Genomic DNA, 16,934 nt, shown 5'->3' with positions numbered 1-16,934 from the left:
TCCTCCTCCTCCTCTTCCTCTCTCCGAACCGAAACTCTTCTGATTGTTGCTCTCAGTTCCTACTATTGCAGGGATTCGATACAGCGAGTCGAATCGTTCGGACGGTTCATTTTAGTAATTCGATTCATTTGAGTCTTTGGATCAAGTACGAGTTCGTTTTGAATAAGGACAGCAATAATGTGCATTCGCAAAAGTTTTCATGTGACGTTCACTCGCACATTGCGAATCGGTTCATCCGAGTCATGAAACAGAGTCGGTTCACATAGAGATTGTTCGTAAAGAGGACTCGCGCGTCCGCCGGTGTCTGTGTGTGTGGGTGTGTATGTGTGTGAGAGAGAGCGAGAGAGAGAGAGAGAGAGAGAGAGAGAGAGAGAGAGAGAGAGAGAGCTTGTCGCTCTTATCCGAGGACTGTTGCAAACTACACATTCCTGTGGCGGGAAAGCAGGATTTCTCATCCATGCTGCTGATTCCCGTGAACGCGCTCGAGGAATGCCGGAGAAACGAGCCTCTCGCTGGTGAGTGAATCTATGGAGAATGCACTTCTGCTCTATAGAGTTCTTGATTTCGCAACTCGTATTTTGCGTTGAAATGGCTGATCAGGGGACAAATGACTTGCAGCTATATCTTTTTCATTTTCACGTCCCTAATTGAAAATGTTTTGATAAACTGAACCTGTACATTCTAATGGACAACACTTTTGTTTTTGTTTTTTTATCTGGTATTTGTTGTTCTAATTTTGGAGCCACCCAAATTGCAAGATTATTAGATTAGACTAGATTAAATCAAGTGCCATATCACGTATGCATGCTTTTGATTTAAAATGTGCCATTTCATAAATCTAACTCATATTTAAAACAACATAAATAGGGGCTGCACGATATTGAAGAAAAATGCGATATGCGATATATTCAGTATGCGATAGGATATTGTTTTTAGTGTGTCTGTGTCAAGATGCCCACACAACATCCTTAGGCTGGTCTCTGACAGGTTGCAGGTTCAAACCCCGCAGAGGAGAGCAGAAATAAAGCACTTTTTGTGTCTGTGGAACAGGTTTGAGTCTGATCAGGTTAATAGGCATTATCCCAGCAAGCAATTTTGCGTTTAAAGACGTCTAATAGCCGTCCAAAACACAGCCCAGACGTCTCGGCTAAAACAAGGCAAAATTTGGGCTGTCAGTGAAAATGTAATATACGGCTAAACCATAGCCCAAGAATAGACTAGTCATCAATTAGATAACAAAGAAATGAAATGAGTGAAGAAATTAAACCAAACACCTTGTAATCACTGTTGACTTTGCTTACATGATGGAATATCATACATCTCGCAAGTTAAATTCAAGGTTATTTTGGCTAGAAGTGTGTTACTCATAGCCGGACTATATCGGGTCTATAGTTAACCTAGGCGGTGAGATGACGGCTATTGCTGACTGAGACCGCTGTGTTGTCTCTTCTCTCTGTAGATCACACACCTGCTGATCCTCGACAACATGACAGCGGAGTTTAATAACTTGACAACGTCGCTCTTGAACAACGTGACCGAGTTAACAAACCAGACGGCAAGATGCTCGCTAACCAAGACTGGGTTTCAGTTCTACTATCTTCCCATCGTCTACATCCTCGTGTTCCTCACGGGGTTCGTCGGGAACAGCTTGGCCATCTGGATGTTCGTGTGTCACATGAGGCCGTGGAGCAGCATCTCCGTCTACATGTTCAATCTGGCTCTGGCGGATTTCTGTTACGTGCTCTCGCTCCCGTTTCTCATCTTCTACTACTTTAACAAAACAGACTGGATTTTCGGAGACGTGCTGTGCAGACTGCAGAGGTTCATATTCCACGTTAATCTCTACGGGAGCATCTTGTTCCTCACGTGCATCAGCATGCACCGATACTCCGGCGTCGTTCATCCTATGAAATCTCTCGGACGACTGAAGAAGAAGAACGCCGTTCGCACCGTGGCGCTCGTGTGGGTCATAGTCGTGGCGGGAATCGCCCCTATTCTCTATTACTCGCGCACCGGGCCGAAGAAGGGATTCACGACGTGCTACGACACCACGACTGAAGACGAGCTGCCCGGGTACTTCGTCTATAGCATGTGCATGACGGTGTTCGGCTTCTGCATCCCGTTCATTATTATCTTCAGCTGTTATGGAGGAATCGTCAAAGCCCTGATTCGCAACGATATGGACAACGCACCGCTAAGGAAGAAGTCCATTTACCTAGTCATCATCGTTCTGACGGTCTTCGCCATCTCCTATCTGCCCTTCCACGTCATGAAGAACCTGAACATGCGAGCGAGACTGTACTTCCAGAGCCCGGACATGTGTGGCTTCAACGACCGAGTGTACGCCACCTACCAGGTGACCCGAGGCCTGGCCAGTCTCAACAGTTGTGTGGACCCGGTCCTGTACTTGCTAGCCGGAGACACCTTCAGACGACGGCTTTCCAGAGCCACCAAAAAATCCTCCAAGAAAGGAGATCTCCATTCCAAGAGCGAGGAGACAGCGCTCAACAGTCTGTCGGAGAAACGGGAGTCGTGATCCGCAACTCCTTCCCTCGGACTCAAGGGAATTAGACTATTGGAAATCATCGTATACTGTGGTCAGTGTTACTCATGTATTGCTTTTAACATTTCTAATGTGATTTTCCATGGAACTGAAACTGAATGAGCAAATCACTAACAATGTTTTAACAGTAACGACTAATGTTGGAAATATACCAAGTTTTAGTTGAGGATGCTTGAGCACTCTTAAAAATAAAGGTTCTCTATGGGCATCAAAATGTTCTTTATAATGGAAAAATGTTTAAAGATTTTGTTTAAAATGTTTTAAAAAAATGGTTCCTCTATGGCAGTGGTTCCCAAACCTGTCCTGAAGGACCCCCAACACTGCAAGTTTTCTTTGTCTCCCTAATCAAATATCACATGGGTTAATGAGCTGATGAGTTGAATCAGGTGTGTTTGATTAGGGAGACAAAGAAAACGTGCAGTGTTGGGGGTCCTTCAGGACAAGTTTGGGAACCACTGCTCTATGGCATCGCTGTGTAAAACCTATAGGGCTCTATCACACACTCGGTGCAATGCAGCGCCAGGCGCGATGCTAGTGTGTTTTGCTAGTTTCAGCCCGACGCAATTTTCATTTTCACGTCCTGCGTCACGTTGTTTAAATAACAAATGCATTTGTGCCCATCTGTGGCCCCTGGGCTGCTGGTCTGAGAACCAGGTGTGTGTTCAGGCGTATTGTTGGACTGTTGCTATTTTGAGGAACTGAAATAGACTGAGTCGTTGACCAACTGAGACCTGGTCTGAAGTCAATGGCACAGTATATATAAATATTTCTTGTTATTTAAAGGCTGCATTAGTAATATGAGCCTATAGGCGGGTCCACAATGCGCGGACACTCTGCTTATTACACACACACACACACACACTCTGCTTATTACACACACAGGGACGCGCAACAGCACACAAACATGCCAAATATTAAAAATAAAATGATTACAATGTAAAAGATTAATATTGTGTGTATAAAGATATGGTGGAATACAGCTGTTTGTGCTTTAACCTTTAACCTCTCACACATACACACACACACACAGACACACACACAGCTTTAACCTCGCGCACGAGCAGATCCGTTTCCTCGCTGGAAACAGTGTTCAGTCTTTCCGCTTGCAAATTCCTCCATGTAAATAGCGAATCCGCCATGGCGCGAGCGCAACAGGGAATGGGAGACGAGACTCTGATTGGTTTATTTCACGTTACACTCAAAACACACCCATTACTCAATAAGAGAGAGACGACCCTTTTAGACCAGCGCCGGGAGCGCCGACCATTTTTCCCATTGTTAAACTAGCAAAAGTGTTCTTGCTCTGTGCGCTTTAGACTAAAATAAGGCCCATAGACTGTAAAAAAATATGTTTGTAGTGTCCGTGACGTCACCCGTTGGTTCTGAAGCTCAAAGTGGGCGGAGCCGGCCGTCACCATCTTGGCCGCGTCACTACCGGATAAACGAAAATGTGCAGCGAGGCGGATTAGCTGAGGTGACGTGACGCTAACAGACAGCAGACAAACGGCTAGGAGTGACATCAGCGGCAATCCACCTGTCACTCAAGTGGCCACGCCCTTAATTATGCAGAACTTTAAGGCTTAATATAATTTAAACGGATGAGTTGTGTGAAAATATTCACCCCCTCACAGTCGCCATGAAGGGCAAAATTAGCGATATAGACCAAAACCACTTTTTGCATCATGTTGTAAACATGTTTTTTTTCTGCTGTAAAGTTGGCCATTTTATGCGGCCTATGGGATTGAGTCTCTTCTGCAGCCGGCCTCTAGTGGCCAGTGGATGAACTGCAGTTTAAGTCTCTTCAGTGTGGGATTCAAGAGAGAGACCGAAAGGTTGCCGCTGTGTAAAACTCCTTTTGAAACCTTTATTTTTCTGAGTGAACGGCAGCACATATTAGTCCTTGTGTTCTGTTATGTTCTCAGCGAATAGTTAAGATGCACTAAAGATATTTTAAAATAGTGAATTGTATACCTGTGGCTGTAGTTTGTTTGAAGCATCCCAGATGGTCTTAGATGCACTTGTGCATTGATGTGTATTCATTCTACTGTTACTGTATAGATGTGTGACCGCATAGATCAAAAGAATATCAGCCCATGAACAATGAAGGGACTCTTGTAAGTGTAACCAAGTTTAAATACTGTATGTTCATAATGCATTTATCTTTAATGATCTGTAGTATTTAAAGCTAAAACAAATACAGAGACGTAAATGAAAAGTCTGTAAATGGCTCTTTATTATCAGGTCTCCCAAAAAAATGGCTGTGGAAGAATAGCCTCTAACAACTGCATTATTTCATGTATTATTGTTTTTCTCAGGTTTTGGATAATTATCTTTTTAGTGAAATGTGAAGCTTAAAAATCTGACACACTACCGGTCGAAAGTTTGGGGTCGGTAAGATTTTTTAAAAATGTTTTTGAAGAAAAGTTTCTTCTGCTCACCAAGATTTATTTGATCAAAAATACAGTAAAAACAGTGAAACATTAATATTATTGAAATGTAAAACAGCTGTTTTCTATGTGAATATATAGTAAAGTGTAATTTATTCCTGTGATCAAAGCTGTATTTTCAGCATCATTACTCCAGTCTTCAGTGTCACATGATCCTTCAGAAATCAGCATAATATGATGATTTGATGCTCAAGAAACATTTATGATTATTATCAGTGTTGAAAACAGTTCATATTTCTGTAGAAACCATCATACATTTTATTTTACAGGATTCTTTGATGAATAGAAAGTAAAAAAAAAAACAGCATTTGTTTGAAATAGAATAACTTTGTAACAATCTTTGTAACTTTCTCCAGTCTTCAGTGTCAGATTCCACAGACTATCAGATTCCTCTCATTCAACTTTTTCACTCCATTGCTCTGTGTTTTTGTTCTTTATCTACTGTCCTGTTGTTCTTTAGTTTCTTCACACCCATGGAGTTCAAGTCAACAGGTATCATGCGATCACATTGCTCAGTTCCCTGTTCTTTTCCCTGTTCTTTTCCCAAAGCGCTTCGACTCTTTGTCCCTCACAGGAAAGAACAGGACGGGAAGGGGAATGAGGGAGGAATAAATAATGCCGCATTTTCTTTTCCTCCCAGATTTCTCCTAGTCACTCTTTGTGCGGGGACAAAAGCCGAATGGTTACGGATGCTGGCAAACGGCCCGGGATCTTACATCGTAGGCTGGGCTTGAGAGTGTGTAGAACAAAGATCCGGCTCCACACTGACTCTGATTGGATGAGCCGTGTTCAAATCTATACGTTTCCTGGCCACCGTAAAACTAGGGTGTTTCCATGACTTTTGGAACAATCTCCTATTGTGTGTGTGTGTGTGTGTGTGTTTGTGTGTGTGTGTGTGTGTGTGTGTATAAAAGCGCCTAATTTAGCAAATATATTTCGGTTAAGTTTTATCTAACAAAAAAAGTGATGTTATTAAGTTATAAAACTGTTATTTGTTCATTGAACATTCAAATGTGAACGTTAATGGAAAGTTCCATTTCATCATTCAAACATCATAGGAATGTTACATTTGAATGTTCTCTGAAACAAGTAGCAACAACGTTTCAGATAAAAATGTTCCATGAACGATGTATAAATTAGCACAATGTTTGTGTGCTAATGTTTTGAGAACGTTATTAAAGACCAGATAACTTTGAACGAACATTCTATTAACGTTCCTGGAAGGTTTGATCATAACTTTGAGAGAATGTTCCCTGTTAGCTGAGATATTTCTGTTTCTGTAAATTCCGTTGATTCGTGTATTTATTTATTTAGAGTTGTGTACATAGAATGAGTGATAAAATGTTCTTGTGAATTATATTAGTCAACCAACATGAACATTAATGCCAGCCGCCGACAGTGAGCCGCCAGTGTCGTCTGTGTTCTTTGTGAAGGTGTGTGAGTTTGTATGGATTAATACGCCAGCGAGCAAGCATGCTTCTGCATGATTATGTGAGTGTGTGTGTGTGTGTGTGTGTGTGCGGCAGGAAGGAAGACAGTGCCATGCAGGCCTGTGTGTGCTTGTGTGTGTGTGTGTGTGCTTGTGTGTGCTTGTGTGTGCTTGTGTGTGTGTGTGTGTGTGTGTGTGTGTGTGTGTGTGTGTGTGTGTGTGTGTGTGTGTGTGTGTGTGTGTGTGTGTGCTTGTGTGTGTGTGTGTGTGTGTGTGTGCTTGTGTGTGTGTGTGCTTGTGTGTGCTTGTGTGTGTGTGTGTGTGTGTGTGTGTGTGTGTGTGTGTGTGTGTGTGTCTGTGTGTGTGTGTGTGTGCTTGCATTACTCTCTTAAAAAATAACTAATTGCGTTACTTAGTTACTTTTTAGAAAAGTAATGCGTTACGTTAATTTTGCATTTTATTTATTTCTTTTTTCACCTGAGCTGGGCTTGTTTTGTAGAGTACAGTAGTGTACAGTAGAGTACAGTAGAGGTAGAGTACTGTAGATGTAGAGTGCAGTAGAGGTAGAGTACAGTCATGTACAGTAGAGTACAGTATAGGTAGTGTACAGTAGAGTACAGTAGAGTTAGTGCAGTAGAGTACAGTGGTGTAAAATATAGTACAGTAGCGGTAGAGTGCAGTAGAGTACAGTAGATGTAGAGAACAGTAGAGGTAGAATACAGTAGAGGTAGAGTACAGTAGTGTACAGTAGAGTACAGTAGAGGCAGAGTACAGTAGAGGTAGAATACAGTAGAGTACAGTAAAGTGCAGTCGAGGTAGAGTACAGTAGAGTACTGTAGATGTAGAGTGCCGTAGAGGTAGAGTACAGTCGTGTACAGTAGAGTACAGTATAGGTAGTGTACAGTATAGGTAGTGTACAGTAGAGTACAGTAGAGTTAGTGCAGTAGAGTACAGTGGTGTAAAATATAGTACAGTAGCGGTAGAGTGCAGTAGAGTACAGTAGAGAACAGTAAAGTGCAGTAGAGGTAGAGAACAGTGGAGTACAGTAGAGAACAGTAGAGTACAGTAGAGTGCAGTAGAGGTAGAGAACAGTGGAGTACAGTAGAGGTAGAGAACAGTAGAGTAAAATAGAGTACAGTAGAGGTAGTGTACAGTAGAGGTAGAGAACAGTGGAGTACAGTAGAGGTAGAGTAAAATAGAGTACAGTAGAGGTAGTGTGCAGTAGAGTACAGTACAATACAGCAGTGTACAGTAGAGTACAGTGGAGGTTGAGTGCAGTAGAGTACAGTAGAGGTAGAGTACAGTGGAGTACAGTAGAGGTAGAGAACAGTGGAGTACAGTAGAGGACAGTAGAGGTAGAGTACAGTAGAGTACAGTGGTGTAAAATAGAGTACAGTAGCGGTAGAGTGCAGTAGAGTACAGTATAGGTAGAGTACAGTGGAGGTAGAGAACAGTAGAGTACAGTAGAGGCAGTGTACAGTAGAGTACAGTGGAGGTAGAGAACAGTAGAGGTAGAGAACAGTGGAGTACAGTAGAGGTACAGTACAGTAGAGAACAGTGGAGTACAGTAGTGTACAGTAGAGTAAAATAGAGTACAGTAGAGGTAGTGTACAGTAGAGTACAGCAGAGTACAGTAGAGGTAATGTGCAGTAGAGTACAGTAGAATGCAGCAGTGTACAGTAGAGTACAGTGGAGGGTTGAGTGCAGTAGAGTACAGTAGAGGTAGAGTACAGTGGTGTACAATAGAGTACAGTAGAGGTAGTGTACAGTAGAGTACAGTAGAGGTAGAGTACAGTAGAGTACAGCAGTGTACAGTAGAGTACAGTAGAGGTAGAGTGCAGCAGAGGACAGTAGAGGTAGAGTACAGTAGAGTACAGTATAGGTAGTGTACAGTAGAGTACAGTAGAGGTAGAGTGCAGTAGAGTACAGTATAGGTAGTGTACAGTAGAGTACAGTAGAGGTAGAGTGCAGTAGAGTACAGTAGAGGTAGTGTACCGTAGAGTACAGAAGTAGAGTACAGTAGAGGTAGTGTACAGTAGAGTACAGTAGAAGTATAGTACAGTAGAGGTAGTGTACAGTAGAGTACAGTAGAGGTGGAGTACAGTAGTGTACAGTAGAAGGCGCCGCTCAAACAAACCTTTCAGCTGCTGCTGTTCTGGTTTAACAGAAGAATAAGATGCAGGAGAAAAAAGTTCAACACTTACTTTACCAATAAAAACAAAACAAATCTGTAGTCATTTTTGCTTACGGTTTCACTGAATCATCGAATGTCAGATGCAAGTACATTGGTCAATAAAGTGAGATTAAATGCATAAAAAAATATGTTTTATTTAACATATTGAGTTATTGGAGGTTTGCATAGTACTCTGATTCTGCATTTCACAGATTGTATTCATTTTGTGGAATATTGAATCTTATTTTTGTGCAAATGGGATGAATAAATGCTCACATTTAGTCTAAAACTACAATAACCATCATGTGCACACACACACACACACACACACACACACACACACACACCTCTGCACTTTCGATTTGTCTCAACATGAGGACAGGAGAGCTGTCAGTCAATAATTGGGAAAACAAACTTGCGTTACTTATTTGAAAAAGTAACTTAGATATTTTGTTGTAAATTTGAAAAGTAATGCGTTACTTTACTAGTTACTTGAAAAAGTAATCTGATTACGTAACTCAATTTACTTGTAATGAGTTACACACAACACTGGTGTGCGTGTGTGCTCGTGTGTGTGTGTGTGTGGTGTGTGTTTGCAGGAAGGAAGACAGTGCCATGCAGGCCTGTGTGTGCTCGTGTGTGTGTGAGGATGTGTGTGTGTGAGTGTGTGTGTGTGTGTGTGTGTGTGTGTGTGAGTGTGTGTGTGTGTGTGTGTGTGTGTGTGTGTGTGTGTGTGTTTGTTTGTGTGTGTGTGTGTGTGTGTGTTTTTGTGTGTGTGTGTGTGTGTGTGTGTTTGCAGGAAGGAAGACAGTGCCATGCAGGCCTGCCGAGGCACGAAACCAGTCACTCCATTCAGACCTGAGACGGGTGGAGAATGAGAGAGGAGGAGTGAGGAGAGATAGAACAAAGCTTTACATGTGTCTGAGTGGAACGAGCAATCACTGTGGAGACAGAACACACACCCGCTGTTTCAGCCACTGGTGCTGTTGTACAAGCAACACTTCTGGAAGTGGAAAATGTCCTTAAACTCACAGGGTTTTAAACAAGTGCACAACAATCAACTGAAAATGAAACATCATTTTAATTTTATTTTTAATTTTATATTTAAATCTTTTAGTGCTGGGCAATGATTAATCGCATCCAAAATAAAAGTTTGTGTTTACATGATATATATGTGTGTACTGTGTATAATTATTTTGTATATATAAATACACACACGTGCATGTATATACTGTATATACACTCACCTAAAGGATTATTACGAACACCTGTTCAATTTCTCATTAATGCAATTATCTAATCAACCAATCAAATGGCAGTTGCTTCAATGCATTTAGGGATGTGGTCCTGGTTAAGACAATCTCCTGAACTCCAAACTGAATGTCAGAATGGGAAAGAAAGGTGATTTAAGCAATTTTGAGCGTGGCATGGTTGTTGGTGCCAGACGGCCGGTCGGAGTATTTCACAATCTGCTCAGTTACTGGGATTTTCACGCACAACCATTTCTAGGGTTTACAAAGAATGGTGTGAAAAGGGAAACACATCCAGTATGCGGCAGTCCTGTGGGCGAAAATGCCTTGTTGATGCTAGAGGTCAGAGGAGAATGGGCCGACTGATTCAAGCTGATAGAAGAGCAACTTTGACTGAAATAACCACTCGTTACAACCGAGGTATGCAGCAAAGCATTTGTGAAGCCACAACACGCACAACCTTGAGGCGGATGGGCTACAACAGCAGAAGACCCCTCCGGGTACCACTCATCTCCACTACAAATAGGAAAAAGAGGCTACAATTTGCACGAGCTCACCAAAATTGGACAGCTGAAGACTGGAAAAATGTTGCCTGGTCTGATGAGTCTCGATTTCTGTTGAGACATTCAGATGGTAGAGTCAGAATTTGGCGTAAACAGAATGAGAACATGGATCCATCATGCCTTGTTACCACTGTGCAGGCTGGTGGTGGTGGTGTAATGGTGTGGGGGATGTTTTCTTGGCACACTTTAGGCCCCTTAGTGCCAATTGGGCATCGTTTAAATGCCACGGCCTACCTGAGCATTGTTTCTGACCATGTCCATCCCTTTATGACCACCATGTACCCATCCTCTGATGGCTACTTCCAGCAGGATAATGCACCATGTCACAAAGCTCGAATCATTTCAAATTGGTTTCTTGAACATGACAATGAGTTCACTGTACTAAAATGGCCCCCACAGTCACCAGATCTCAACCCAATAGAGCATCTTTGGGATGTGGTGGAACGGGAGCTTCGTGCCCTGGATGTGCATCCCACAAATCTCCATCAACTGCAAGATGCTATCCTATCAATATGGGCCAACATTTCTAAAGAATGCTTTCAGCACCTTGTTGAATCAATGCCACGTAGAATTAAGGCAGTTCTGAAGGCGAAAGGGGGTCAAACACAGTATTAGTATGGTGTTCCTAATAATCCTTTAGGTGAGTGTATATGTATACATAATTTATATTAAATATAAATATTTTATATAAATAACATTTTTTTCTTAAAAATATACATGCATGTGTGTGTGTTTGTATATACAAAATAATTATACACAGTACACACATATATATCATGTAAACACAAACTTTTATTTTGGATGGGGTTAATCGTTGCCCAGCACTGAAATTTATATAATATTTATGATATAACACATCTACCTATTTGGACATTATTTTTATTCTGCTACTTTAAAAACTGTTTGGAAATCATGAAATGAATCAAGATCATTGGTAACACTGATCACTTAAAGCCTTTGTGTATAATGCATTATAAGGATATTCATAATGTACATTATATCTTGCAACCAAAGTTAAAATGCGTTATGATATTTGCAGATTCCTTGTTCTATCTGAAACTGGTTGTTTGTCATGTGTTTTAATGCATTAGACTTTCTGAAGGTGTAACAGAAATATTATAATGTATTATAAGTGTGGTTACAATTATTCATGCATTATAAGGTGCATTACGAGGAATAATGAATGCATTAAAAATACTTTTATAATTCATTATGTATTATTATATTATAAGGCTTTAAGTAAAGTGTTATCAGGTCGTGTTATTCCACTGACAGGCCTAGTTTAGAGCAAATCAATGCTAATTAAACATATAGTGGAAAAACGTCTTCTTTTCACTCTCTAACAGTGAATAAAAAAGTAAATATTTTCCAAATAAAATTTCAATACTTCTTTTGCTTCAATTCATTAACAAACAACATGCTTTTATAATCTAACACTTTCTCACTCCATATAAATGGGTCTTTACAATATAAAACTGTAGTTGCGGTAATATTTTCTGAGGTTTATTGTGTTTGAGGCTTTATGCTTTTTATGCTCTGTTTTACAACATTATTTCCAGTAAAAAGCCGCTGTATATGTGATTTCTTCTCTTATTAACGTTGTGCTGCTGCTTTTGCTCACAGACTGAATGCTGACGGAGTATGATGTATATTATTGAGATTAATAGGATCAATTACCATTCAGAGAAGAAAATTGGAAAATGGAATCTTGGCATGAATTCCCTGAAATCTCCTCAGAATCGTTACCCTGCGGTCGAGTCATCAGAGGAGAGATACGCATCTGTCCATCAATATGAGCTTTTCTAAACCCATTTCTACAGCTTTTCTCAAGATCAATAGTATATGCATTGTGCTTCTTCTCACAAAGCAAGCTGACCATTATTTAGAGCACTTTCTTGTTAAGAAACGGATGATTCCTGCGTTTGGGATTTACAGTATAATGACAGGTGTTACACTACAGCTTAAAGTCATAGTTCAGCCACTAAAAGACCGTTCTGTCATCATTTACTCGCCCTCATGTCGTCACAAACCCTTCCGTTCATCTTTGGAACACAAATGAAAATATTTTTAATGAAATCTGAGAGATTTCTGTCCCTCCATTAAACTCTGATGCTTCAAAACGTTTATAAAGAGATCATAAAATAAATCCACAGGCCTATAAATTGAGCGGTTAGATCCAAGTCTTCTAAAGAGACACAGTCGCCTTATATGATGGACAGATATAATTCAGACTTTCATTGAAATCAGGCTCCTCATTGGTTCTTGCTGAAGCTCAAACTTGTCACATGATGCGTGAGAATGAACCTCATTGGTTCTTGCTGAAGCTCAAACTTGTCACATGATGCGTGAGAATGAACCTCATTGGTTCTAGCGGAAGCTCAAATGTGTCACATGACGCGTGAGAATGAACCTCATTGGTTCTTGTGGAAGAAGCTTGAGCTTCTGTTCACCAGCTCTATGTTCACTGATCAAGGTTTATTTGTGAATAAAAGCCTAAATTAAATCTGTTCAACACGATCGACTCTCTTCAGAAGACTTGGATTAAACCGCTTGATATTTTACAATCTCTTTGCATGTGAATGTTTTAGAGGGTCTGAGTTTTGGGTGAACAGACTTTCAGTGGAGAGACAGAAATCTCTCAGAATGTATTATATCTTAATTTGTGTTGAGAAGAAGAATAAAAGCCTAATGGGTTTGGAACGACATGAGGGTGAGTAAATAATGACGATCCCTTTAAGAATGTTATATTCGAAACACTGAAACACAGCAATTTCCCTTTTCTTTTTTGTTTTTACAATAGAAATGAACATATCCTTTAGTGACAGGGACGAAAGTAAATATAATCCCCTGGAAATTCAAATCACAGTCGACAATTGTTGGGAATACAATCCATTCCCATTATGTCATAAAAACAGTATTTCTGAATGTTCTTCGAACAATCAAATCCAGTTTTCTAAATATTTAAAAACACATTTTATTGGTTATTTGAACGATAATCGAACATTCCATTTTATAATTTTACAAATATTATGGGAACGTTACTTATGAATGTTCTGAGCAACAACATTTAAAAAAATGTTAGACGAACATCCAATGGAAAATAAACGTTTTGAGACCAGATAACTTTGAATGAATGTTTTAATAACTTTGAGAGAACCTTGAACGTTCCCTTTTAGCTGGGATGATAATAAATTTAAATCAAATCATAACAAATATGAGTTTGCAATATAAAGCTGCATAATGGGCTGTTGTTGTTTTTTTTACGATGAAATAACAGTAAGCCTTGCGCATACAGTCACTCTCGCTCTTGAGCCTGTTTTCTGCCAACACTTTCTGACTAAAGTTTGAATTCATAGGCAACAACTGCTTAAAATACTCAAGATGTGCCTCTTCATGAATCCAGTTATGATAATATGTGACCCTGGACCACAAAACCAGTCACGAGTCGCACGGGTTTATCTGTGGAAATAGCGGTCAAAATTATCGATTTTTCTTTTATGCCAAAAATCATGAGGATATTAAGTAAAGATCATGTTCCATGAAGATATTTTGTAAATTTCCTACTGTAAATATATAAAACATTTGTTTCTGTGAGTGAATGCAGCACAATCGCCAACATAAATGAACAACTTTAAAGGAGATTTTCTCAATGTTTCGATTTGTTTGCACCCTCAGATTCCAGATTTACAATAGTTGTGTATCAGCCAAATATTGTCCTATCCTAACAAACCACACATCAATGGAAAGTGTATTTATCCAGTAAATGTATATTCAGATGATGTGTACATCTCAATTTGAAAAAACTGACCCATGTGACTGGCTTTGTGGTCTAGGGTCACATGATTCTGCAGGAATATGAGCGAGAGCCGTCTGAATAAAAGCTTGAGAATGATCTCAGTGGTGGAAACGGCTTCCTCCAGACACCGAACGGAAGCTGGTGTTTATTCCTCAGGGAAATCTCTGTTTATTTACACGAGGTGTGTTTGTCCAGGAGAAACCGAGATCGAGGGGCTCGAGACTCAGATCTGATATGAGGAGTCTTTGACCTGGTGACAAACTTGGTCTGAAACAGTTAAATTGTATATTTTCACTTGCAGAGTTTGACTCTATTCTACACTTAATAGAATAGAATTCACTGTTGTTTCCACCAGTTTTATCTGACCTATAAAACTCTTGAAGAACAGCTCTATACACTTCAGGTTTTTACATTTCAGTGAATGTAAACATGGTTCTTCTTCTCTTAGCAGAAAATGATGATATAATTGTTTGTCTTAAAGACGCTGTATTTGTGATTGTGTTCGCATCACAGCTTCACGTTCCAGAACATCTTCATATCGGTCATTTCTTGCAGGACAGCTGTGAGCTGTAATAATCCTGATTTATGATATTAAAACTGAAGGTGTTTGAAGGCTAGACCTCCTCCTACATCTGTGAAACAACACAGTTTGTGTGTAAAACAGTTTGTCATGTATGAAACCCACATTCTGATCATTACTGTGTCGGCTTGTTTTACTGAGCATCTCATTTCTATCAGCACTGGCTTCTATTGTGGAGTCACTTGCACAACTATGAAGACTTTGTTTTCCTTACAGAGGAATTGGCGATAAACCGAGAGTTTAGCAATTCCCCAGATTTAAATATGCAGTGTTTTTGTTGCTAATGTTCACCATTAGATTGCAATCGCATGTTTATAGGAAACAGCTGCTCTTCCCAAGCCTCTACTCTTCCGAGAAGTGAACGGGAATCACAGTAAATCAGTGTAACGGCAGATTCTCACACAGATGTTGTCCTTCGTCTGAGGTACGCGTGCGAGAAGCGAGAATACAGAGTTTTTCTTATTCTATGAAGGTTTAAATGTTTTTGCTGAGAAGCAAGACTGAACTGACTGAACTATATTGTTGTATAGTGAATATGGCATTATCTGCGCATGAATACTAATGACTGAAGAGATCATTCTGAGTGCAATCCGGTATCACACAATGCAATGCATTCAGGGCTGTTCCACAGTCCCGAGAGACTGAGCCTGAGTGTGCTGGGCGGATCGGGAACATGCCTGGTGTTATTGAGCAGTTTAAGGGGTTTGAAACGGGAAAACAATTGCTTTAAATCCAGTGAGTAAAAAAGCATAAACTATTAGTCAGTTCCATCAGCTTCTCTCCTCTCAGTCTCGTCTTCATCCCCGTGTCTCTGAGATTTGCCTGATAGTCTGTCAGAGAAGAAAGTAATCACACGGGCAACTGATGTGATTTATGAATCATTTTCTTAGACACAAATCAGACATTTCAGATGTTACACTAATTAAGGAAATATATTAAAGATATAAACTATTTCCCCCACAATACAACTCACGTGCATTATTTTATTGCTGGCTGATGCATTTATTCATGTTTTTTAATGTATTTGATTAGTTAGTTATTTACTGTAAATGAACTGCAGCTGATAATTAAAACATAATATAAATTCCAGTAACTTGTTCAGATGGAGTTCTGCTAAATATATTCAGTTATTGTTAGTAATATTCCAGGATAATTGTTTACAAATAGGATACGTTGCAATGTCTTCTTCAATCAGATGTCAGGTCAGGTCAGGTCAACTTTATTATCCCCGAGGGGCAATTTGTTTTGCAGCCAGCAGAATCTATACAAACACAAACACAAACACACAAAAACAAACAATACAGAGAAAAAAAATTAAAAAAAAAATAAATAAAAAAATAAATAAAATAAAAAAAAAAAATAAAATAAAAAAAAAAAAAAAAATAAATAATCATAATTAATTAATTATTCAAAAACCCAATAGCAACTGGTACAAAAGAATTTTTAAATCTATTTGTCCTACAAAATGGTAAAGAATATCTACGTAAAGAAGGTAACAACTTAAAGAGATTCTGCAAGGGATGACTGGAATCTCTTATTATTACCTCAGCCTTCCTCAGAGTCCTGGCTTTATGCAAACTGTTCAAATCAGTCAGGTTGGTGCCAACAATCTTACTACACACCTTAACAATACCCTGAAGTCTGTTTCTATTTTTCAGATTAATACCATACCAGCACACCAATGTAAAAGTAATGACTGACTCAATAAAACAAGAATAAAACATTTTCATAAAAATACTATCCACGTTAAAACCACAGAGTTTCCGTAAAAAATACATACGCTGGTGAGCTTTTTTACAAACAGCATCCACATGAGCCCCAAAAGTCAACTTTTCATCAATTATAGTACCAAGGTATTTAAAATGAGGTACAATCTCGACAGCATGATCATTTATAGCCACCGGAGAGATGGATGTACGATTCTTCCGAAAATCTACGATCATCTCTTTAGTTTTTAATACATTAATGTCCAAAAAGGACAGTTTACACCAATCAATAAAATCTTCCAATACAGGACCATGATCAGAGTCATCATTATCAAGGAGAGAAACGATCACTGAATCATCAGCAAACTTAATGATATGACGCCTCTCGAGTTGCGTCCGACACTCATTAGTATAAAGCACAAATAAG

At 39.6% G+C, this 16,934-nt stretch overlaps 1 protein-coding gene across 2 annotated transcripts; it reads left to right on the top strand.

Annotated features, from left to right (window-relative positions):
• The first annotated feature begins 290 nt into the window (after nucleotides 1-290).
• On the top strand, nucleotides 291-4,170 carry p2ry1 (purinergic receptor P2Y1). 2 transcript variants are annotated; one of them, XR_014607827.1, is made up of 3 exons: nucleotides 291-515; nucleotides 1,460-2,851; nucleotides 2,985-4,170. XR_014607827.1 is itself a non-coding variant. In XM_084125181.1 (2 exons), exon 2 carries the CDS (start codon nucleotides 1,487-1,489, stop codon nucleotides 2,534-2,536), a length of 1,050 nt encoding a protein of 349 aa, XP_083981307.1. In that variant the 5' UTR covers nucleotides 291-515; nucleotides 1,460-1,486; the 3' UTR covers nucleotides 2,537-4,170. The 2 variants fall into 2 exon arrangements, 1 of the variants encoding a protein (XP_083981307.1); XM_084125181.1 differs by having other exon boundaries at nucleotides 1,460-4,170.
• The last annotated feature ends 12,764 nt before the right edge of the window (nucleotides 4,171-16,934 follow it).

This window comes from Abramis brama (genome assembly GCF_963993115.1).
Source record: "Abramis brama genome assembly, chromosome: 9".
Classification (NCBI taxonomy): Eukaryota; Metazoa; Chordata; class Actinopteri; order Cypriniformes; family Leuciscidae; genus Abramis; species Abramis brama.
Note: the sequence above shows the minus strand (reverse complement) of the source record. Positions and strands in the feature narration are given on the sequence as shown.